Below are 25,409 nucleotides of genomic sequence, written 5' to 3'. Positions count from 1 at the left end.
AAGATGATTAAAAAATATCTAGGCAAGTCTACCTACTTATTAACTCTGTATTTAATATATGGAGTTCTGTGATTATGTTGTTTCTTTATTCTGCAGTCCCAGTCCCTAGGATCATGGTCAAAAAATCTAACGTGGGTCATTTTTCCTTGATTTTATTATTTTGTATTTGCTTATGCAGAAGATAAAGGAAGTGCTACACAAAATCTGAATTTGTAGATAACTATGTGAATTTTTTGGTGTGTGAATACTGACACTCATGTCTTTCTGAACTATAAAATTTTCATTAGGCTAATAATAAATTTATCATTTGGCAGTATCAATTTTACATGTAAGTAAAAATGAAAACAGCAATTTTACAACTTTATTAGTATCCTGATGGAAAATCTGAAACTACCTTCAATTCTTTCTGGTCACTGCAATAAACCTAACCTGTCAGATAGGAGAAAATAAAATAGCTCAGGCAAGACCTGTTTTATGCTTGTGGTGTCAAGACTGATAGGTCTCAACAGTACTAAATGCCAAAATGCTGGAGGTCATCTAGCTTCAGAAATTATTTTCATTCCTAGGCACAACAATTTTGTTTCTAATACCTAGTATGAAACAAGAAGTAATAAAAAGCCCTCTGAACAAAGCCATGACTGAGCATCTTCTTCACCTTACCTGTGATGAGTGAATAGACTCCTGCATGATGCAAATGCAAAAGTACATGTTCCTACAAAATGTTTTTTCATAAGAAGATGTATTTATTGTTTCGGTTTTAAATCAATATTAAAACAAAAAACAACCTGACGCTTTAAAAAATAACCAGAACTCTGCATATGTGCTTTACTAAAATTAGAAACCACCAAAACAGACCTATACCTTGCTTTGAGACAGTGGAGAAAGAAATAAGTCTTACACTGGAATAGAAACATCACTAACCTGTGCACATATCTGATGCATTACGTGACCAAATTCATGGAAGTAAGTCTTTACTTCATCATGCCGCAGCAGTGATGGCCGATCAGATGCTGGCTTTGTGAAGTTGGTTACCAGAGCAGCTACAGACATCAATCTGCTGCCATCGGAGAGAAGACAGCCAGGTTGCAGACCAAAGCAGGCTGCATGCCCATACTTTCCCTCTCTGTATAAGAAAATACATCAGACACTATCTTCAAACCACAGCCCTGCTCACCAGAATGGCAAAGCCTATTCAAGAACAGGGACAGTCAGTCAGTGTCTCTACACAAAAAATGTACATCTTTTCATGACTTCTAAGACTCTATAAGTTAAGAGCACAAGGGGAAAAAAAGGCCCTTCTACTCTCATACTGAAATCACAAGTTCAAGATTCCCAGCAGCATTTACAAGAATCTGTTTTTTACTGAAATGCTGAAAATATGTGTATTTCAATGTCAACTGTTTTAAACTGCTACTGCAACAGGAAGGACTAGGTTCTGTTCTCTGTCACAATTTTTTTTTTACTACAGGAGACAAAAGAATACAGTACACTGCATTTTCACTGTGATACAAGAGTTTAAAGAGAAATTATTTTGACATTTTTGCCCTAAACTATTCAGTTAACTACTCAGATTAAGTCAGAGAAGTCTTACTAACACATACCTTCAGCAATTCAACTGATACATATAAAGGTGGAAGCAGGTGAACAGATGAAGGAGATAGTTATGTTAGATATTGTATGGATAGATACAGTAAAAAGAACAATTTCTGTACTACTACATATATTGAGTAACCTAATTTTCTTAGGCCAGAAAACCTTAAATCAACTTATATTAAAAAAGAATATCAGCAAATTTATTAAATGCTAAATACTAACGTAAAAAACCCTACACCGAAGGAAACAAAAAGCCAGCGACAAATAGCCAAAAAGGACTAGCTTAGAATAAATCCTGTGAAACCAGTCCAGTCTCCTAATCTTTGACAAAACACAGATGATGCTGTAGCTGTAAACAGCTACAAAGAGAGATGGAGAGCTACAAAGATCAATAAGGAAGTAAATCTGAATATGTGCTCAACAGGAATCAATTTTTCATATTGATCTATTTGATTTAGCAGTCTGGGCAACAGGGTAGAAAATACACATCAAGAGTAAAGAGGAACTGGGAGAAACTAGGAACTCTTGGCAGACAGAAATAGAATTGATCTGAGCAAGCTGGAGTAACAGTTCAGCAGAAATGAAACTTAAAACGCAGTAGTAGTTTAGGAAGAAAAACACGTAGATGCAAAATATTATAGACAATTAACTAGAGAGCAGTACTACCAAAAATATGAGTGAAGTAGCAATGCTTCATAAAATGAATATAAGCAAGAAATATGGAAGTACTTAAAAAAAAAAGGCAGAAAAATATCTGAACACAGTCCAGAGAACAACTTAATGAACACACTAATAATCTTGTCAGTGGAACAAATATTTACTTCCAAATGCATTTAATTTTAACCAAACACGCAGCAACCTATTAAGACAACTTCCATTTTAAACATGTAAGCAAAACACTAAGTCATAGTTACCTGGGGTAAAGATCCAAATAGAACTGCCCTAGCATTTCTCCTGTTGATTTATCCTTTACTGTATAAAGAGTAACACTATCGTGCCAGACATGAGCATCTTCTATTTGCTCAAATTCAAGCCCCAGCAGCTTCTGGTAAATATTCAGTAAGCCTTCTGTAACAGCCTCAATTGGGAAGTATTCCTTCAGTTTTTCTTGATCTATGGAGTACTTCAGCTCTTCAGTTTTGTTCATATAATAATGAAGATCCCATGCATTGATTCTTCCATCATAATCAAAGTTTCTTTCTTTACATTCCTTTTTCTTCAGATCTAGAATGAATCGTCTTTCTTCCTCAACCAATGGCTTTAGCTTTTTACTCAAATCATCTGAAAGAAAGATTGCCTTGGAGTCAACTTTCATGTTCCTTACTATAATGTGTATTCCTATGAAATACACTCAACACTTCAAGCACATACTCCAGAATTGGATGTTTTCCATTCATTGACCAACAGCAAGCAACATCTGTTTTCTTGTCCTAAGTCTATAGCAGGCATGCTATAAATGATACAGTATTCCATGTAGGTCTAGGAGTGGTGTGAAGGGTTTTGGTAAATTTAGACTTTTTCCAAGACATCATAAATAAAAAGTAACACTAGACACTTACGTTTGAATCCTTTGATTTTACCTCATGTAATCTCAGTATTCCTCATACATTTCTTCAGCAACAGCCAGACTACAACTACTATTAGTGGAAGGAAGTACAACACAGAATTCAATACTTCTAGCTAAAGTCCTCCAAAAAAACCAAGAGACTCAAGAATTCTAGCCTGTAGGATGGCTGGCTTCCAGACTAGCCCTTGGATATTAATGTCTATGATTCAAAATTTTTCCAATATACTTTTCTTGGACAAGAAGGCATCATAGCCTTCATGAAGCAGACATATTGAAATAAAATATTTAGGCTTACTGAAACATACTTTACTTTTTCTCTTGTAACTATTTCTGGTTTATCAGAAACTTTTTTCTTCATTAAGAATTCACATTAATGTTCATTGTTGATACCTAGAGTGTAAAATTTAGGAATTGCCACTCCTGTTTCTAGGAAGGCTGTAAGGCATTAAATGCATTTACATGATTTAAATACTGTTTGCAGCTTGTACTGTGTTAAATTCAGAATATATCACAGGAGAGAATGCTCTTCTTCCTAGATGTAAGATCACCTTATGCACATTTGATTTAAAACATTAATAGATAGGAACAAAGTAGAGCAAAATATACTGTCATGCTTGTAGCTGAGGATATATCAAAAGAACTAAATTAAAAGTGACAATTAATCTAAAGTATATTCTCCCTCTGTGAGAATTACCATGAAGCATGATATTTATGAAAAGTATCTGATCTCAAGCTGTAAAAGCAGATGCTAAATTATGCGTGTCAGCTTCAAAATAAATGAAAAAACACAGTATTACAAAAATATAATGGATAAAGAAAGTCTAAAATACTTCAAGTACGCTTAAAATATCTAACATTTAATAATAAATCAAAAGTATTAGGTAATTTTCAAGTATACCGATAATTAATATTGCCAAATATGGATCTGATCTCATGAAGGAGCATTCCAAGAGAAATGCAACAGAATTATAGGTTCAGAAAGAGGGCCATTTGAACTTTTTACTGAAGCATAAACACAAAAATCCACTACCAATAAACATAACTTATTTTTGCATTAATTTATTTAGGTGGGTTATTTGTATGACACATCATACATGTCCTGAGTGGTTTTAGGACACAGTAATAAAGGAACACATTCTGTGGAGCTACATAAATTCAGAAAGTAGAGGTTAACTCCGTGTCCAAGAGCCCACTGACAAGAACAAGACCACTCAAAATTAATTCATAAACTACTATGTTTAAAATTTTCAAGATACCTCTGTTTTCAGATCAAATTCCATTTCAGGGATTTTGAATTCCAGATTTAATCCATCACTCCAGAAATAATTTTTTTATTCAGCTCATGGAAATTGCATCATCACATACAGTAATCTTTCATTAAACTTAATGCATTTCATTATACTGTATCAGAAGAAGACACCAAGGCTACAGATGCACAAGAAATTGGGAATGAAAAGCTGCAATTCTGATGCAGCCTCTTGAACTGATAAAATTGCTTAAGCTGCATATGTTATTCTGGTTTTAAATTAGGGTAACTGCATTTGGGGCAGAGAAAGACTTAACCATTTGCTTATACTGGCTTTCACAAAGCAGTTTTTCTCAGAATTTACCTTGTGCTTCCTGGTTTGGAACAACTGCATTTGTATAGCTTTGCTCTAAAAGATATATATATGCAGAACAGAGACATAAGAATTCCTTTTCCAGCTAAACCTCATGGACACCATGACCTAGTTATGTATTTAAATTCATCTTGGCTGAAGAGACATGTTACTACATTAAATATACAAGTATTACTTTTAAATATGAACAAACCTAAGAAGGTTGTTACGTTATCTGTGCTCTTCGCAGTGTTTACTTCCAGGACAAAGTTGGCATGTGTATTATAACCAAGAAGCTCTGCTACTTTTGCCCTTAGCGGGAGCAATTGCTGCAGAATTTTTGTGTTCTCCTAAAAAAGAAAGCAGGCAAATTTGTAAAATGAAACCAGAAAACACATTTTGTCAAAACAATTATCTCAGTAATATCTGTAATCCTATGAAACAGAAAACATTTCAAATTAAACACTTAAAGGTTAAAATATAAAATAAGCTAAGTTTAGCTAGATTCTAACAGTTTTTCTCAGCATTTGACTGCAGGTAGCTCCTTATTATAACTTACCTTTTTAAATTAATCAAAATATACAGCATTTTCTTTTAGGTTGTGAAGAGTTTATTTCCTTTATCAATCACTTACATGTGAAAGATAATAAGGAAATTGCTGAGAGCAGGCTTAATTGCTTGTAAGTGGTGAAGACAGGTTGCTAATCTATTGCGCCAAAGTTTGTTTGCAGATTTCCCTCTTTTGCCACTGACAACAGCAGTCAGAGAAAGATCTGAAACAGATCCTCAAACCTTGACCTAAATGTGTTTAAGAATCCTTGAGAAGCTGAAAATGTAACTGTGTAAATCTCTAGTTCTGGAAAAGTGAGATTTGTCAGGGGAAAAAAAAATCAAACACTAGATTTGAAGATTGTCACACAGTTTTATCATTAAATCTCTTTATGTGTGTTGACTTGCAAAGTGTTCAGTACGTGGTGCCATTTTATCTCACCTTGTACTCATCACATTTCCAAGCATTTCAAGCACAAAAGCTCAGCTCTACTATTGCTCTCTAATGCATGGCTGGTACAACTGTCTCAATGACATATCCTCTATCCTTTCAACACATTTTTTATTTTGTACCTGTCTAGTTGTGCATATATACAATCTCTACATTTCTTAGTTAATCACCTGTATTTGTAATTAAAACCTGTGCTTAAATAACTCCTCTCTATTCTGAAGAATCCCAAAGGACTACAGAAGCCACAATCAGACATCATTTTCTGTGAGGAAAGTGTCAGTAAGCATCTGCAGAACACTGTAGGGAAACTTCACAAAAGATTGAAATCCCACTTTTATTAACAGAACTCCTTGAATATTAAGATACATACAATTCGACATATACAGAGGCAGATCATCAATTTCTAAGGTCTCAGGACATCATAATAAATTGGAGCAAGGCACTGTTAAAGATCACGCTGATAAATTTTGATTCCAAAATACTCTACAACATGCAAAACTCAAATATAACATTTGAATGTCTACCTCCATTTTTCAGCTCTGTCACAGCACTGTAGAACAGTCAATACACAACATACCTCTTTGCATCTCGAGTTAAAGGCAGATTCCATTTTTCTCCTGGTTTCTGAAATGCAGCACTTCTTCATAATAGGAAAATAGTGGGGATATTTTAAAGTAACTTTATATTTGTCTTTCTCAGTCTTCTCTAAACTGTTAATAAAGTCATCAGGAAGGCCATCTATAGAATACAATTTAATAAACAATGTTTACCAAAATTATCTACTCCCCCCTGTTTTTGTGAGACTGCTGCATTTGTTTTGCTGCAGTCCACTTTGACATCAGAAATCTCCACAGAAATACACCTCCCTCTTTACAACAATTTGCTAAAACTTTTACAAATTCCACCAAGCAAAACAAAATTTGGAAACACCTGAGAGCAAAAGAGAAATAGGTGTATGACTACCAGATAAAAACTAAATTACATTTAAAAATCTCTGTTATTATAGCACATTTTATGTGATGCCCTTCAGATAATGAATCCCCAAATTATCTGTCACATGATTTCCCTAGCTTGGTTTAAATTACTGAATTAGTTAAACTTTACTGCAGGACTAAAAAAGCTTTTCCAGTAATTACACAGGGGATTGCTTGATAATAACTGAGAAAAGGTACAGAATAAAGTTATGCTAAAGAAAGTAGGACCAACATGCTAACTTGATGCAAGGCAAACAGCTCAGGAAGCACAAATATATGAAGACATCATGAACACCTGCAAAAGATAACCCTAAATTGGTTCTGGAGAAGGACTAAAAAGGAAACAGAAAAGACTGGGAAACAGTCAGAATTTCACTTGATCTAACCATCACTCATGGGGCAAAAGCCAGTTACTCCAATAAAACTGGAAGGTTGAAAAAAGAGAAACAGAAAGCATCCTACTCACCAAGTTCTTCCTTAGAAAATACAAGAAATGTGTTTTCCTCATTCAAGTTTTTGTTAAAGTCTATACACAGCTCATTCAATTTTTTCTTCATTGTCTTTATTTCCTGTATCAGGTATAAACTGAACTTAGTGGAAAAACAAACATCAAAGTTGGCAATTTTTATCCTCCAAATGAATAACATTTCATTTTTTTCAGATAGGCTGTCTACTAACCAACAGTAAATACCAGGACTGAGCAAATAACACACTGCAGGTAGCATCATACTTCACAGCCTGCCAGTCTTCCTTTTATGTTTCTTTTGGTCCTGAGCAATATTGTTGCCAAGGGCTGTCACTCCAACATTTTAAACTCAGATTAGAGGGGACTGAACAGGTTGAACACATTCACTAAACAGTTTCATGTGTTAACATTCAATTATTTTCTTTTATTTGAAAAGCTAAATTACAATTTTAAGTGTAAAAATATCCACTAAAATCAATGAGAATGAAGGGAGTAAAAAAACATGCAACCTACTTAAAAACACCACTTTGGAATTGTACAGAAAGAAGAGGCTGCTCTCACAACACAAGGCCATTCCAAAACCTTTTTTAAAACCCTGATATTCACATTTCTGAAACATTTTCTAATATGTCTCATGGCAAGTTTCTATTTGAATTTTACAGTAACACGTAAACATAGTAGTTCTCAGTAACAGAATGCACACCAAATATAAAACTTGGCAAAGACTACCATTAGCCAATTTTTAACCTAAATATAATTCAACTATTGTCTCCCAAGGAATTTCAAAATGCCTTTAGAGGCATCAGTAACTCCTAAGCTATGAAAATGCATGCCAAACTGTTCTCACTAGCTGAAGGATATGGATGAAGAATGATTGTTTTCTCCAAAGGATTAAGTCTATTCAACAGTCAGAAACAAAGGTCACAATAAAGTCAGAAATACCACTCCGAATTTGAGGATAACTATGTTGGCATCTGCAGAATCCCAGAAGATAAGAGGCTAATGTGTTTGTCTCAAACACCAACACCAGGATAGCTATGGCACCAACCAAGGACTGTAGGTAACAACAGCCAAGGACTGTTGGCAGTAACACGCTGTGAGAAAGAACAAGATGTGACTGGACCAGGGGCCATAAGGAGGTAGGACAGCACTTTTCTGGGACAAATGTCCTTGATCTACCTCCTGGAGATAAGCACAATTCAGTACAGCACAAAAACAGGAATGAGGTGGAGCAACAGGCCTGGAATGTAGAGAGGGGGAATAAGACCACCAAAGGCCCCCAAAGCCGTCTGACCCATTTCTAGAAGAGTCTAAACAACAGACTGTGCATGATGACTAATTTACGCAGAATGTGCAAAACTTTTCTCCAGGGCAAGGAAAGCTTGTCTATAAAACAGTATCTGCACCCAAGCCCAGGCAGCACCTCCAGGACTCTGGACACCTAGGCAGCTGGATTGATGCCGGAAGCATGAATGCTGATCTCTCTTTCTCTCGTCTTCTTTCTCTTCTCCCCTCTTTAATTCATTTATATGTCTTTTCCCTTTCACTCTTTTTATCCAAAAAGATTCACACCCTTTTATCCAAAACCCACTCCCATGTGTTTATACTAGGTCTGGGACTAATGTACCAATTTCCACACCAAGTACATAATTTACTAATAAAAGTTTTTTGCAGACCCTCTGATTTTGTTGCTCCTTTCAACCATAAGCATCTATATGAATCTTGGCTGCTCCCTTCCCCTTAAGGGTGGGATGCCACACCATCTCAGATGCTGACAATTTTACTTCCTGTTTTTCTGAAGTGACAATTGCTTTCTAAGTCAGTTCTCCCTTAACGAAGAAAAATTCTCAGAGCAGCTTGTTTTCTCCTTTAACCTACTGTGATTTTTTTTTTCAGGCTAAAGGCTAAAATCTTGGGTAGATTTTACAGCATCAGTTAACTGAAACTAGCTGTGTTTTGCAACAGTTATACATACTTTTGAATAAAAGTGCAGGCTCACTAGTAACATTTTTTGAGAGGTCTCTTCCCCAAAAATCTAATTTAGGCATTCTCTATAATCATAATATATAACAAAACCTTTTCAGCTAGGCTTCTTTTACTCTCAAGGTTATGAGGTGATGCATACCACCTCTATCCACTGTGTACCATAGGTGTCTTATTAGATTAGTTTAAAAACCTTCAAATTGAAGGTTTTTAAAGGATGGATCTGGAAGTAAGAACAGTTAAGATGAGAGCAGTAATTCAGCAGGTCGAAAAGCATGAAGTTCAAATATATGCTTAGTACAGCTAACCAACCATAAATTTATCCCTTCAACAGTTTGTAACCTTTGCTTTATAAACAAATAGTCCATATTTACTTTCTGCACTTCTTTAGGAAGATGGAGTCCATTTCTTCTCCCCACTTGAACAGATTTCTCTAGATATCGCTTTGTTTCAGGCTTTACATTTTCAAGATCACAGGTTTGCTGAAATGACAGTATAGAATAATTGAATTTATAACACATTGTAAGAAACATTGTAAGAAACAGCATTAAAAGGGTTTGAACAGATTTGTTCTTTAGAACATTGTCATATTAAAAAAGGGAACATTCTGGATTTTAATGTGAAGAACTTCCCAAAAACACTGTGTTACCTTACACAATAGTATTCTTACATTCATGTAGAATGTTTTTAAAATAATTTTCTTTTACCAAGTGTCTCAGCACATTTACATGCTGTCATAATGGCAAGCCCTTTCAGTTTACAGTACAGTGCACTTAAGCTTCTTCTGTACAGATAGCTTTCTTTTACATAGTTGAAGAAAATCAGTGCTATAAGGTAACACTATACCGTAAATCAGAGGAACTGAAAAAACACCCCAAAAGATTAGAAGTGTCACTTAAGATTATCAGATGGCATGAAATTTGGGCATATATGTCTTCTTCAGAACCAAGCTACCAGTGACAATAAATAAAACAGGATCACAGAGTATTTTGAGTTGGAAGGTACCCACAGGGACCATCATCTTGAACATACTACACACATGAAGCTTTGAAACTTTCCAGAACTTTCAGAATCATCATAGTTGATGATTTTATATACCATTTCATACTTTTTTTGGAAGACAGAGTAAGAAATAAAACCTAGTTAGAATTCCATGAACAAAACCTGCAGCAGCTGTTTACATCAGGCTGTTTCCTGAGGGCCCGTGGGTGGAGAAGACTGGCAACATTCTTAAGCATGTCTCTACTAGTCAGCATGTGCAGATGTTAAGAGTAACAAAATTTAAAATGACAGTTTCACTACAAAATTCACCTTTATTCCAAGTTTCAGACCTCAAAATACAAGTTTTTCAAAGAATAAGATCTGGAGCATATTCAACAACCTAATTTTATGCAGATTTTTTTTCCCCCTAATGGGGAAAAGTAAGTGACTCCATTATTCTAATATTTTCTTAAATTAAATATAAAACCTCAATTATTTTCCTTCATCAGCAGCTCTTAAATTAAGCATAATTTAGAAAGAGTACTATTGTTAACTTATAAAAGTTCAAGAGCTAAAGCATTCAGCATGTCACTGAGGTCAAGCAAATTTGCTCATCTCTTAGCGGACTGTGTTATAAATAACATGGAGTGTGAGGGATCTCATTCTCCTCACTCCATTTTAATCTGGCCCCATGGAGGATCATGAAACTGAATTCATCTACTTGAATTATTAAATCCCCAGTGAAGCCATGAAAAACCTGATTTAATCCAACTGTTTACCACTTCATTTGAACTGACGAAATAATTTCAGCAGAAATCTGAATTCTGTTTGTGAGAAGTTCTTTCTTCATGTGTTCCTGAAGCCCAGCTTTTTAACTGAGGGTTTCTAAGAGGAGAAGGTGTTAGAAATTTAGCAAAAATTAATAAGAACTTAATGATTTGGAAATAGCAATATTTGACCAGTCTGGGACTACTGGAAATTTCACATTTGTTCTAGAGCAGAACTCTTACTACTTTACAGTTATTATGAAGTTGATATATGCTCAGAGGTTGCATCTCTGCCAAACTAACACTAAAATATGCTTGCATGCTGCAGTTAAGAAAAATCTCTAAAAAAATTAAATGGAGACTTAAGCAAAAATTCTGTTACAAAGGTCAAAGATTGCTGCAAGGGAAAATGAAGTAGGAAAACAGTGAAGGAAAAAATAAAACATTTTAAAGAAATAATAGTAGTGAATAACAGCAATCAATTTTCACTACCTACTGTCAGATATTCCTGTAAATTAAAAATAGATACAGAGATATGTTAGATTAGTCCTCAGTGTATCTGTGTATTCTATAGTGGAAGGTGGGGAAAATCACAGTAGGTAACATATACAAATCAAGCCATTTAATTTCTAGCAATAGAGCAGGGGCAAAAGAAAAAAGTCAACATAAAGTACATGGGGGAAAATACCAACACAAGGCAGTATCTGCCAACACACAACACAATATACTCAAAATGGGGCTATTACATACTTCCACAAACATGTAACAAGAATACCCAGCTACAGGAGAACACTTGAAAATTTCCCTGGAAAACACAGTAAAAGAAGACAATGGTAATGGAAGGCACTTTAGTAAGGTTCTGCAAGCATCATTTTAATTCCCAGTCAAGCCTGCAAAAAACACAAATGATGACTCCAGGAAACAGGGCTCAAATACCTTACGAGCATTACAAGAAGATTAAAAATCAGTGGGGTTGAGAGGAAAAATTCACAGCTAAAGCACAGAAAAATATATATTTTTTGGTTATCACATTAGATAGCTTCCTTGCATTACCCTTATATTGCACTTTTTAGAAAATTATTACTAAATGTCATTAGACATATTTGAACAAAACCAAATATTCTTTCTATTTCTGCTACAAAATATACAGTACAAATGAAGACTAGGAGATACATATAGGTGCTCAATTAAAAGAGAAGCTAAACAGGAACACAAAAGGGATAAAAACTAGTTCAACAGTAAATGCATCTTTTAACTTAGTTTTATTTTGAGGCTGAAGAAGAGGATACACTGTAGCTGTCTATAACTAGCAGGTCAAAAGCGGTAATTTCGGAGGTCAAACCCATTCATATGTTCTCATTAACCTTCATAGCTTGAAACAACTTTTAAATTTAAAATTCTCAACTTTTTCAATAAAGGGTAATTTTGGACACAAATTCAAAAGCAGTATAAGCCAAAATAAGTAGAGTGCTATATTGCCTCTTTTCTTCCTTCCCTCTTGGAACAAAGTCAGCTCAGCCAGTAGAAACCAAAAAACTCTTTTCCTAATAGCTTTCCTTCTGTTAGTTTAGCTTCCCTGTACCAGTTCATTGGAAGACTAGACAAAAGTCAAAGCTATTGCAATGGAGAGAGAAGGATACAGAGGTCTAGATATGAGAGGCAAAGAGTATGAACAGCATGACACACTGTTTTCTGTTGTATAGCCGTGTCCCACTGGAAAGATTTGAGTGGCACAGACATAGAAGAAACACAAAGTCATCTTGAAAAGCATTGTGTATACCAATTAATTTTAGATACATGTAGATGCATTTCACAAGTTATGCTGACATAATGTTATTTACCTGCAAATAAACAATCTTCTGAAAAACATCTTCTCTCATGCTCATCTCCACATCAAAATTTGACAGTTTTTTGTCAGCTTCTGTACTTGCTAAGCGTATCTCTTTGTCAGGGGAGACATGCTGGGGAAAATCCAACATGCTTCTTTCCACTGTTTACGTAAGAGGCAATGAATACAGAAGGATAGACATGCTTTAAGGATAAAGAACTTCCCTCTTCTGACATTTATAAAACACATAAGAAAAAAGTATTCAAAGCAACCTGACACATACAGCAAATGAAGCGATTACAGGTAATGTAAAACTGGATAGGTGAAAGGACAAAACCACATACCATTGTAACAAACATTTTACAGAAGATTTCTAAACCCCAAGCCTAATTATCTCATCATCTTCTACAAAATCAGCTGATAGGTATATAAATACATTAGAAATGGTTCATCTTCCAAAAGCCATGTAAGTGAAGACTGACATTTTGTAGCTGGCACAGATGCTTCCATGTTAGCATTTAAAGTCAGAAGCTCTGAATCTTTCAAACATGCCCATCTGTCCTGAAGTTATTTTTACATTGTTATGAGCACAGTGTCAAATCCCCATGTACTGTACTCTTCTGTATTTAAGGAGAAACAACATGGCAAAGAGAGAAGCTGCTGTCCATGAGTTCTGAACTTCTAAGAGATTGGAAGCTGAGTAATATTCATTGTTTAGAATATACTTTTGAGATTAAGTAAATCCTTGCCTATTAAAGGAATATTACATTTTACGACGACATTTTATAGAAATCCTAAAATAGAAATGAATTTGCTTAATTAAAAATCAAATTATAATGTCTCTACCATCCACCTTTCCAAAAGCAGATCTTAGAGTAACAACATATTAGCCTGATTTAAAGCTTTGTAATTTTAAGTGATGTGCAGTCATTTTATCAAGCTCTGAGACAGTTTCAGAAATGCAAACATGGGCATGTGGTTCTTCTTTAAGCCCATAGGAAACTTTTCCCTTCACCTCCTGACCTTATGCCAAGATGTTTCAAAATGATAAAGTGAGTTTTGGCAGCTTCCAACTGAAATTTAAGGTCTGTTGTCATCTCTGTCTTTTTGGATAATAAGTTCCAGTTACCGGGGTAGGTCTTTTATGTGAAAAGGATACACAGGCCTTAAATTCCAAGGTCCTAATGGAAGTCTTGCTGTGGTAATGCATCCCTGTGCCATGGGCTGTTTCACAGCAGGTCATGATAATTTCACATACAGCTTTGAAGATCAGTGTTAAAAGCTTAAATGTGACCCACTACTGCATAGGATGTAGCGAAAAAAGTACAACTTTCATGAAGTCTTTGTGGCTATGCTGAGAAGCTGATGGCCACTATTTTCTGAGTCAAACATAGATTTTCATTCTAGTTTAATTTAAGGAAGAGAGTTCTGTGCCTTGGTGAAAATATGGTATATTGGTACATCAGTAGAATTAAAACTGAATCTGGCAGCAAGCTTTTTGAATGAAGATTACTGTCTTTCTGAGTATGGAAGCATAAATTCCAGCCAATTCACTGGATGTGCCTAAACTGCAATTTCAAGTAATGTGAAATCCACACTAATATTACAGTACAATCATTTGAGCTGCAGGCTGCTCTTTTCTGCTAGGCAAAGATTTTGCTCCAAGCCAAGGTGGCTGTTTCTAGCACATCTGTGGCTACAGTAGATTTTTTTAAAGTATGTAAAAGAACTTGACATCTGTTACACTCACTGTTTTATAAGTAATGCAGCCACCATCTGAAAGGTTTTTCTAAACAAAGATGCCCAATATGCAGTTTGTATTTTACCCATCTCCTCTGACAATTATTAACAAATTAACTGAATTACCTGTGTTTGACCATTAAACCCCACTCACATATTGGTATGGCATGATAATTCATTCAGAACAGTCTCAGTGTGACTGCATGACCAACCTCTCCCTGGATTCTTCAAGGCCTCGTAGGCCACAATTTAAAAGTGAGCAAGTAAAAAAGTCTTCTTTCAATAACATATACAAAAATTCCTCATTCTCAACCATCACATTTTCTCCACTACCAGTTTATCAACCTTTCCATTACTCCATTCAACTTTCTTGTGTCAGATTCCGCAGTGTCTGAAAAAAACACTGCTTACCACATTTAATGCTCTACACATACCACAGACGCTGCAGTCTACACTGCTGCAGTGTCCCCTGGCAGCTGCACACAGTTGGAAATGTACCTGGGTGAAGGATCACATGCAAAACTGAAACAGGTGACTAATGCAGTTCTCTGAGAGGACCTGAAAGATTATTAGAACTCTTGAGAGGCCTCTACACATTCTACACCTGAACAGCAGGGATCAAAACTGTAAGCAACTACTACCTTTTCTCAGTGTTTCCTTACATGCAAATGGAATGGTTTATGCAAAGAATTACAGAGAACACACACTAACCTGCGTATTCCACTTCTATATCTGCCAAAGGCCGTACGGTATTTTCATGTGTTACTTCTTCAGTTTCAAGCATCCCAACACTGTCATATACATGCTTTGTTTTCCTGATTAGTTCTTCTGTTCTTGTTCTAATTTCCTCTGGTGACAGGTCCCATCTCAGAAGGTTTCGTCCTGATGCTATGCATGAAGAAGCCTTGAGCTGGCTCGTAATTTCGGCTCCTAATGTCATTCTCAACACAAGCCGTGGCCCAATGGACCTGAAAGTATAAAAATGATCTCTGCATAACAAGATTCCAGCTCAAGAGACAGTTTATAGTAAACATCAAAAATCCAGCATCAGAAATATTTTTAGAAGGAAGAACAAAGTTCTTTTTAGAGCTGTTATCTTTATCAATTAAGTCTAATTTAAAAAAAAATCTGCCCTCTACCTTTTCCGTTTAGAGTATGAATAAGATCAAACAGGGCCAGAAACTTTTGTATTGACAAAACCATGCAGATTAAATTACGACTCAACCCTCTAAGGAAAACAGTATTGCACTTACTGCAACTCTACAGAAATAGACAGTATTAACATTTTTGAAGTGAGGAATAAAACCCACATCATGATTTGTAGATGACAAAGAAAAGAACTGCAAACTTGCACAAAATAAGACATATAAAAAATATCACTTGATCATATTCATTATAGCAAATAAGTTTATATTTCTACAGGATGTCTGCCAGATAATCAGCATGGGAGGAAACCTTCTACTTGTTACTCATTTGCAAATTTATTCCTTTAATTGTTGTGGATTTTAAATAGATAGTTTCACTCTTTTACCAGAAGAGGTACATTCCTTTACTATGATTTATGTATTAATAATCTATCAACTGTAGTTCTAACCAACTGTATTTCAGCTTCTTTCAGCTAGCAAAAAAGCTTACATTCACACAGTAGCGTGCTGAGCAATCAGTGGTTGCCTTTTCCTAATCTTTTCGGCAGCATTCAGAAAAAAAGCAGCTTGGAGAAATGAGTACAAATATATTAAGACTGAAACTGGCTTCAGAAATACAGGCTTCTACCTTTCCCCCCTGACAAATCAACATTCAGCTTGATTGTATGAAGGAGAAGAATACAGAATCAGGCAACTGATTGAAGTGGGACTAATAGAAACCTGCACAGCCAACAAGATGTCCACCCAGTGACTACATTAATAGCTCAGTTACATATGAAGTCCTTGCTTGAGGAAAATAGTAACCTGATGGTAATTAAAAGACAGCTTGCATTTAAGTAGTAAAACTTGCTGCAGGGTTTACTACCATAGGAGGAACCCTGGCTGCCAGGGACTTCCTACCTGTCTTCCTATTTCAGCCACATAATTAAAAAAAAAAAAAATATAAAAAAGCACATGTTGTTATGGTAATAATGACAACTTAAAATTTTCAACCATAACTAAAAAAAATACATAGAGATCTTGCTAATAAAGGATGTTTACTTAACACTATTTTACATTAAGTAACGTTTTCCCTTAACACTAGACACTGTACCTGTATTGATTTTATTGTAAAACCTGTCTGGTATGTGTAAGTGCACAGAGAGGTTTTGGCATGCAGTGCAGGGCAGGGAGCATGCATAAAAGACAGGCAGTTTTAGCCTGAAGGAATAACAAAGCAGAAGAGTGAAATGCCAACAAACTGAGAAGGGCTGCATGCATGGCTTCTGTTTCAAGGAAGGCAAGACTTTTTGTCAAAAGTCTTCCAATTCTATAATATGATTTCTCCAGAAATAGCCTAACCAAAACTACTTGATGCAAGACAAAACCAAAAGACAACATTTCTATCTACGCTTTATGTTGAAACTTTATTTTCCTTGTTACCACGGATTCATCAAATCTTCCCATTCCAGTGCAGGCAAGTTGTTTACTTTTCTCTTTAGTAGCATACAGACACATCAATCTCCAGAATATCAATAATTTCACTTTGAAAAGGAAGTGTGAATAGAAAACATTTGTTCCACCTCTGGTCTCTTTCTCTGATACCAACTGGCACCAATGTTTAGTTCTGGCACCAATGCTTTAGTAACTTCTCCACTGGACTACTAAAACTTTGAATTCCAAATAGAAGTTTAGGATAAATGAAGCTGCTCTGATGACAGCAAAAGCTTAAATATTAACATTCTCAGAATGCATCAGTTTCCCATCCCCAAAATCTACTGAACTCCACCCTGAATCTACAAATCCATTAAAGAACAGTACTTCAGTAAGTCATTAACAGATTCTCAGTGGACTGCCCTGTGTCTAGTTTTTCACACACTGCTAGTACAGGTCTGATACAACCTCTTGGGAGCTAAAGGGGAAGCTCTCCAGAAATTTGTTCAAGGTTCTGAACTCTATCCCACACCACCCACACCCCAGAACATCAGAAAGACTACACAACGTTTCAAATTAAAGTCAAAATAAAAGTAAAGGGGAGTCAAAAGAAAACAACAGCCTGAACAACATAAAAGTATGCTAAAGTGAAGGATACAAAGCAGCTACTCTTTTTTAAAGGGAACCTATAGCTTTTGGTCATTCAGTATCTTCACCTAGAAATGTAGACACTACAGCCCTACCACCGACCAATTATATATCATCCAAAACAAACACTGAAACAGTCACAGCACCAACATATTACATCAATTTCAGCCCGTCCAACAAGATCTATTAATAATTAAAGTTGGACTGAGTTCATGAATTGGGATGTAGGGTCTCAGATTACTGCAGAACACTACTTTTAAATACTAAAAAAAGATGCCACCTGATTTTCTTAGTATATTAGCTAGTTTAATTAAGATATATACCTATGAATTTGAGAGCTGCATAAATTATTGCCATAAATGCCAACAAGTTGTTGTCTACCTGTTAGAAACAGGAAAACAGAACTCATCAGTTTTGAAATGCTGATACCTTGTTTGTTTCTGCTGATAGGAAGATGCAGTCATTTATGTAGATTAAAAAAAGCAGTACATATCAGAAAGTTTTTCTAACTGACCCAATGAGATGGTGGGCCTTCAAAAACTGTAACATAACATTTAATGTAAAATCAGCTGTTACACATAATTCTTCATATAATCATTTACAGACATGTATTGCTACCTTCCTACCAGTCACTCAGACTGTACTAAGAACCAAATTAACTGACATCAACTTAATAAAAAACTGTGCAAGCAAATATATTTGCACAGGTGAAATCCTGGCCATTTCTTTCATGGCCTAGTGTTTTGAATTATTTATCTACATAAAACTATAAATAAATATATTCCCGAAACTCCATGTATCAGACTGCAATAAAAATGGTAATTTAGTAACTTTATTCAAAAAGAAAACAAAGAAACAAAGCCAAGGTCAAATATTATAAATAGACCACAAAGAAACAAGAAAGAAGCATGTAGCTAAAACAGCATTAAGTTCAAAAATACTCTGCAGTTACACTTGTCATGCTATTAGAGAGAAAATATTAAATTGTGTCACTGAGGGAACCTTTAACTTCCCAGATATATAACTGGAATATAAGTTCTATTAACAATGCTAGGAACCAAAAGAATAGCAAAGAGTTTTCTTCAAACACAGAACTAAGCAGGCACAATTATATTTTAGGCTTGCTTTTGGTAAACAGCAGCAACATTACAGAACAGCCAACTACTGCTTGGATTGAGCAATCAGAATTTGATTCAGTTTGAATTACATGGCAGGATGTTGCCAATGCCTAAACTGTCTGGTTCAAACTGTTTCAGCTATCACACTCAGTTTTCTCTGGTGCAGTATAGAACACTGGAGGGATCTAAACAAGCCTGGGTTAAGTATAAGGTTCGTCCAGAAACAGTACTGCCTTAAGACACTTCTGTCAGTGATCCTCCATCAGTTGCTCCTTTCTGCCCTGTACCCCACTCCATCAATGGCATCAGCACAACTGTTGCTAGGGTCATACTTAGAAAAGATTCAGGACAGCATACAGGTGAAAAATAAAGTGGACCAAAAACATCCAGGGGGGACAGCTTTTTACCAACTAACCAGTTCCATCACCCATCTGATAAGTGACTTCAAAACAGCTGTGTTGGCCTAAACAAAGGATAAAGAGGGTCAATAGCAACCTAAACTTGCACTACTGCTAGAAACACATATGAAATGCATGAATTTAGTCTAGCAAAAAGAGTCTCAAGATGATTTCTGTCATTAAGCATATCATTTAAATGCCCTAAAGTAAAAAGAGCTATTGATGCTAAGAGGCAATACAGGCCTAAGAACAAATCAGAATAAATTGGTCAGGAACACATGGAAGCTAGAATTTCAACAGACATTTGCAAGCATCAGGGCAGTGAGATTCTGAAAGAGAAGCCCAGTTAAGTCCCAGCAAGTGAAAACACCCTATTTATAACATGGTGCTTGACCAGCTTATAAAAGGTATTAAGTTACTTGGTTACCTAAGGTAGCATGGGACTAGATTTGATCACCCCAAATGCCCTTCCAGTCCCTGTGTTTCTGTGAGATCTTTCAAAATTAACATACCTTTATTTATATTGCATTTTTACAAAAATATCTAGCTGGTCTCTGTTGGCAACTTGCACTGGCCTTTTTCTGGGGTGAGTCCTATGGCACCTAATAATGTCAGTGGAATGACATACAGGGCAGACTGAAATATTTTACGCATTTGTGCAGTGCTTGGTCCATTTAGGAGAACATCAGGAGGAAAGGCACACAAGGTTTCATTTGGACTTTCAGCTATAACAGAGATTATTAGAGAAGCTGTTTTCACAAACTATGGTATTAATCTGCCATTCCCAAAAGCAGTAAGAATGGTCTTTTCTACCAAAGCAGTGTAAGTTAATAACACTTCAAAGCTTAGTAGCTACTTCTAAAAGAGGATTTTAAAGAATAAAGCAAAGCTTCTAAGTTGCAGACTGCAATAATTGCAGAATGCCAAGTAATTTCTTTTACCAACAAATCTATAATTTGATTACTTGCTGCTCCTGGAAAATATAAATTTGATTCTATTTTAGAAGAGGGAAGAACCTTTATAATACTCTATTACACCAATAGAGTGGCCAACGTAACTGCTGCAAAGACAAACAGTGCAACTGAATTTACAGACTTGATTTCTAACTTGTGCAGTATCTTAAACATATTAAACATTTGTGTACATCTGGTTTTGCTTAGAAACATTTTCTGTGACTGAAATATGTGCCAAGCAGTCTTTTGTTGGCATGTTCCATTAACACTATTAAAATAAAACAAGAAAGCCACAATCTGTGAAGAAGCAGCAGGGAGGCATAGCACCAGCTTTAGAAAATACAGACAAAAACCTGCAAGCTTGTCCACAACACATTCCTACTACAGACAAGCACTATATATTACAGTCAAGATTTAAGCCTGCTGTCTCATTTAAGTCTGATTACAACCTGATAGTTATAATTCCACCCAAACCTCTTTAATGGCACTTTCAGTTTTCAAATTAAACTTCACCTAAACAGTGAAGTCACAACAACAAGTACAATTTTACAGAGTAAAGTAAATGAACTAATATATTTCTGGGAAAAATATATACAGACCAATTTATTGTACTTGCAAACAGATTCAACAGTTGTAGCCACACAAAAATCAGGGTATATTGGACTCATGCAGGATGGAAAACTATATTCTCTCCTGACAAAAGACCTGAGATAACAGCTTCAGAAATGAAGTGAGAGCCAAGATTTTAAAAAGAAAGACAGAGAGGTCTGTGTGTGGGGCTGTGTGTTTGCAGATTCAGATAATTTAGTTATTGAGTTTTTAAACACTCTCATTCAAATAAACACAATTAAGTTTTTCTTGCTGGGCTTTATGTATAACTTCAGAGAACATTCTTATGGATAAAAGTAAGAGCAGATTTGCAAATCACACTAATGCCATCAACAACTCTTTCAATCAGTAACATACAGTATTAAAAATGCTGGAGTTTAAATTCAAGAGCAACATTTTGGTCTATTTTTTGAAACAGCATATCTTACCTAAACAACACTTCCTGGCCTTCCAGGATGCAGGAGAAGCAGTGCTGCATGCTGGAAAGCAGCACTGCGTATGTGAAGACCATACCCACCGGTTACCTGCAATCAATATCTACAGGGGCTCAATGTTTTGACTCCACCTAGCGGCCTCACCGAAATGAAAAACAAAACAAGAAACTAGACACACCCTATTAAGGCAATATAAAAACGGACAGCATTAAAATGATATGTTTAATGACAAAACTGATAGGACAAGCTATTTGGTACCCGAGTAATATGCTGTACATAAGCAGTTCCCAGGAAGTCAGACTCAAGTGCTACCAAACGTACAAATGACAGCAGACAGGCATTGTTTAAGCAAAGTTTTTAACAGTCTAGCCTCACATGAAATTGAGTTTTTTAAAACATTAAAGCAAATATAAAAAGGATTTCAAAACCAAATCACAATGAGTATTCAGCACCATCTAATTAAACGTACATTACAGTTGGTCTGTTTCACAGGATAGGCTTTAAGAAGAATTTAACGGGCTAAAATATTTGTATTATTTAGAAATCCTTAGTTTTTGCTTGAATTTTAAATATACTTTCATACTGCTTTCAGTTTTGACTCACAACTTCAGACAAGAAGTAACTGTGTATCTTATAGTAAAGCAAGGACAATATCAACCAAAATAAGAGAACTGAGTAGCATAAGATAAAAGCAAGAATGGAAAAAAATCCCAAGACAGAACCACCAGAGTTAAATGGATCAAAGATAATCACAGGGCAATATTATTTCAGCTGAGCCAAAGGAATGAAACTATAATCCTTCAATACAAATCATCACTTTTTCCTGCCAGACAAACACATCTGAAGTCCTTTTTCCATTTCACTTCTCAGACCTCTCATCTGTTTGGCTCTTAACAGTATATGGAACATGCCTTGAATTCCTGGGCCATTTTCCTTGGAAAAGTATTTGGCTCTGTGCCATAACTGTTTGGCACAGGCATATCTTACTGTAGCAAAAGGATAGCATATTTAGTACTTCCCATTTTAAAGCTCCATAACTGCCATTAGAAACTGATTTTTTAAGCTGCATTTGAAGAAATAGAAAATCCAGATTTTGACACTAAACCTTAATTTTGTCACTACACCTTTCAGAAAAGAAAATTTATTGCAACTTAGTTTACTGTACTGTCCACATTAACGATACTTTTAGCTCTTCCAATTTAAATGAGCAAGTCAAAAAAAACCTACAAGTCATGCAAACATTTAAAAATATTTACTGATACATTCATTACCCTCAGTGCTCATGACCTTACTATCTGACAACAAATGTTTAATGGTTTTCCAACAGAATTAACATCAGAAAACTAACTGAAAAGGTGCTCCATGGCAGCTAACAAAAAGCCCAGACCTTAAGTAGGAACCCAAACCAGTGTGCTCAGACATGATACAACTTATCTATTTCTTCTCCCCTTCCCCCCAGTTCCCTCCAACAGTCTTTAAACAAAAGGAATTCGGAAACTGGTCTGATTAACTTTCATATAAGGAGGTGATTTTCACACAGTAGTCTGCAATGGAACACACAGAAATGCTAGGGTATGGCTTCTGTGGAGTGACTGATCTCTAAAATTACGGTATCCACAGTTCTAGGGGAAAAAACCAGCACAAAACCAACCAACCAACCAACCAAAAACACAACATACCCAAAAAACCCAAATCACAAATTACTAGTACTACTAATTTAGGTTTCACAGCATTCTGTGAACTGTATCCATTGTGTGTCACAGCAAAGCTCCATCACAGTAACTTGCTTGCAGGATCTTAGGATATGCTTATCAACACTTGCATGCAGATGGTAATTGTACTATACAGAGTCAGAGGCACAAGGCATTCATTGAGGTTGTCTTATTGTTTTGTTCTACTGTCAAGTGAACTCTGGAAACACAGTGGGGAAAAAAATTGCTTTTAAGGTCCTACAGCTCTCTCAGGTGCTGCTGCATAAGCATATATCATATTTCCATCATGCCAGCAATAAACACCAGGTGAGGCGCAGGCTGTTTAAGTGCAAACAACACACTCCCAGGATAGCTCAGTACTTGAATGCAATCAGCCAATGCATGAGAAACAACTTGTTGACTCTATCTGAAAAAGAACTGGTACTGCAGGACAAAGGAAAATACTGGGAGTTTGCAAACTTTCTCTGATTTACACCCAGTGCTAATCAGTTCAGCCTCTTCCATAGACATATGCTTTGATTTCTTGCTAATCTTGTCTCATACAGTCAAAGCAATGAGAAATGTTGTCTTGCCATCACTAGTTAATTGCAAAACTCTGTGTTTTCATAGCAGATGATGACCTATTCTACCTTACTCACTTGCTTACCATTTTAAATCAGTGTTCTTCTTGGGAAAACAGTGCATTATGAACATAACCATGTTCATTTCAGTGCTTGCAAAATCTCAAACAGCCTGCTCAACACCACAGATAAGTGGTTTCTTCTCTGGCTTTTGAGTGAAAAGTGATTTAGTCACACTGTGCTTCGCACGTGGTTACAGGTTATGTGAAATACTGTTCCACTACAATTAACACAGCAAAGAACTTTGCTTATTTAACATTCCACTGTAGAAATAAAAAGTGTATGTTAAAGATAGAACTTCTCTTAGAGATGGTATGAAAAACACACGTGCCTAGCAATACTTTGCCCAGAAATAAGTGTAATTACCACCACCCTCCCCTAACCTTCCCTAATCTAAACACAGATTAACATTTACTGAAAAAGTGTCCTCTACAGACAAAAATTCAGACTCATGATCAGTTAATATTTTATTTCCACAGACTATTGACCAAAAGATCCTAAAGAAACCATGCCTATGAGATGAGAAGGTAGATCCTCTTGCAGGTAAATGGTTTTTAAAACTAGGCTGTTAAAAATGGCTGCTTATTTTTCTGAATGAAGTTATGAGACTTGTGGAATCCTGCAGGGTTCCATATTCTTTCATGTCTTTATACATCATCTACAAAAAGCTGGGATTAATGAAGTGACAAAATTTACTTATGATTATTTACTCATGATAATGCAGCGTACTAAAGGCAGCCACAAAAAGATGAAAAAGAATGTCACAACACAGAAAAGTTTAAAACCACTAACAAAGTGAATTTCAGTCTTAAATGACACACACTTCTGATTTTACATACAGAGGACAAGCTGTGAGACATTTAATCCTTCTGGAGACAAAACAGTTCAACAGAAACATCAACAAAGAAGCAACTGCAAAGAAGGAAATAACAGGATTTAGTAGAGTTGGAATAGAACAAAACACAGAGATTCATAATCCCGCATGAATGAAGCACATGCATGCTACATGGATTTCTGATCTCCCAACAGTTGAACTCTGTCGTCTTCTCCCACTTGCCAAAACCTTTTTCTGTTCTACCAAGTCATGATGACTTAGAAATAATGATGACTTAGAAACAGTCAGCTGCATTGAGCAATGGACTCCATTCAAAGTACAAATACCAACTAGTCTGGGATTGTTTGGAGTGGACAAAAAAAAAAAAGCCCAGAAAAAAGCACAAGCAAGGAAGTACTTCAGAGATCTGAATGATCACGAAGAGGATGGAGAGAACGAACAAGGATCAATTTTTAACCTGTAACTTTCAAGATAAAAAGCAAGAGAGTTTTAGGAGACAGTTTCAATATAAAAAGGTATCACTGGGCAGATTTTTATACAAGATGATATGAAAAAAATGGTTTTGTGTTAGTAAGTCCTAATTCCTAGACTGTTCTGAAAAGATAGTACTGAATGTACATATTATCTTACATGCCTTCTGAGGTACCTCATCCCGACTCCTGCTGAACAAAGGTTAGACTTTTGAACTAACCCAAACTATTTTAAAAAAATCTTTCCAAGCCAAGCATTTCCTGCTTTATAGCGAGAATGACAGAACACGTATGTCCTCAAAATACATTAACAGCACTGCTTAGCGTGGTCTAACTAGTGCTCCATGGGTAAAATAAAGTCCACAAAATGCTTCCCAGTTCAACAGCTTTGTCTCACTCAGCCCAGGAAATAATTTTGTTCTGCAAATTCTGTCTAATAGATAAACTGCTCTTCAGGACCCTGCTGTGGTTAGAAAGGTGGTAGCTGTTGCTTTTGACCACAGGAAACTGCAATACACAGAAGGAATACAGAGAATATGCAGTCTACAGATCATAGG

At 35.8% G+C, this 25,409-nt stretch overlaps 1 protein-coding gene across 5 annotated transcripts in view; it reads right to left on the bottom strand.

Moving 5' to 3' along the window:
* The window catches only part of NLN (neurolysin), a 45,602-nt gene that overhangs the window by 17,888 nt on the left and 2,305 nt on the right, over positions 1 to 25,409 (bottom strand). For 4 of the 5 annotated variants that reach the window (XM_069001038.1, XM_069001041.1, XM_069001040.1 and 1 more), the window contains exons 2-9: positions 15,209 to 15,465; positions 12,771 to 12,919; positions 9,556 to 9,663; positions 7,199 to 7,301; positions 6,336 to 6,496; positions 4,973 to 5,108; positions 2,508 to 2,874; positions 922 to 1,123 (exon numbers count right to left, since the gene is read on the bottom strand). In XM_069001038.1, coding sequence (XP_068857139.1) covers positions 922 to 1,123; positions 2,508 to 2,874; positions 4,973 to 5,108; positions 6,336 to 6,496; positions 7,199 to 7,301; positions 9,556 to 9,663; positions 12,771 to 12,919; positions 15,209 to 15,465 — 1,483 coding nt within the window. Of the gene's footprint in view, positions 1 to 921; positions 1,124 to 2,507; positions 2,875 to 4,972; positions 5,109 to 6,335; positions 6,497 to 7,198; positions 7,302 to 9,555; positions 9,664 to 12,770; positions 12,920 to 15,208; positions 15,466 to 21,209; positions 21,264 to 25,409 lie in introns of those variants that run through there. The other variant, XM_069001037.1, reaches the window with a different exon arrangement.

Source organism: Aphelocoma coerulescens (genome assembly GCF_041296385.1).
Source record: "Aphelocoma coerulescens isolate FSJ_1873_10779 chromosome Z unlocalized genomic scaffold, UR_Acoe_1.0 ChrZ, whole genome shotgun sequence".
NCBI classification, from domain to species: Eukaryota; Metazoa; Chordata; class Aves; order Passeriformes; family Corvidae; genus Aphelocoma; species Aphelocoma coerulescens.
This window is presented reverse-complemented; position numbering and strand designations above follow the sequence as displayed.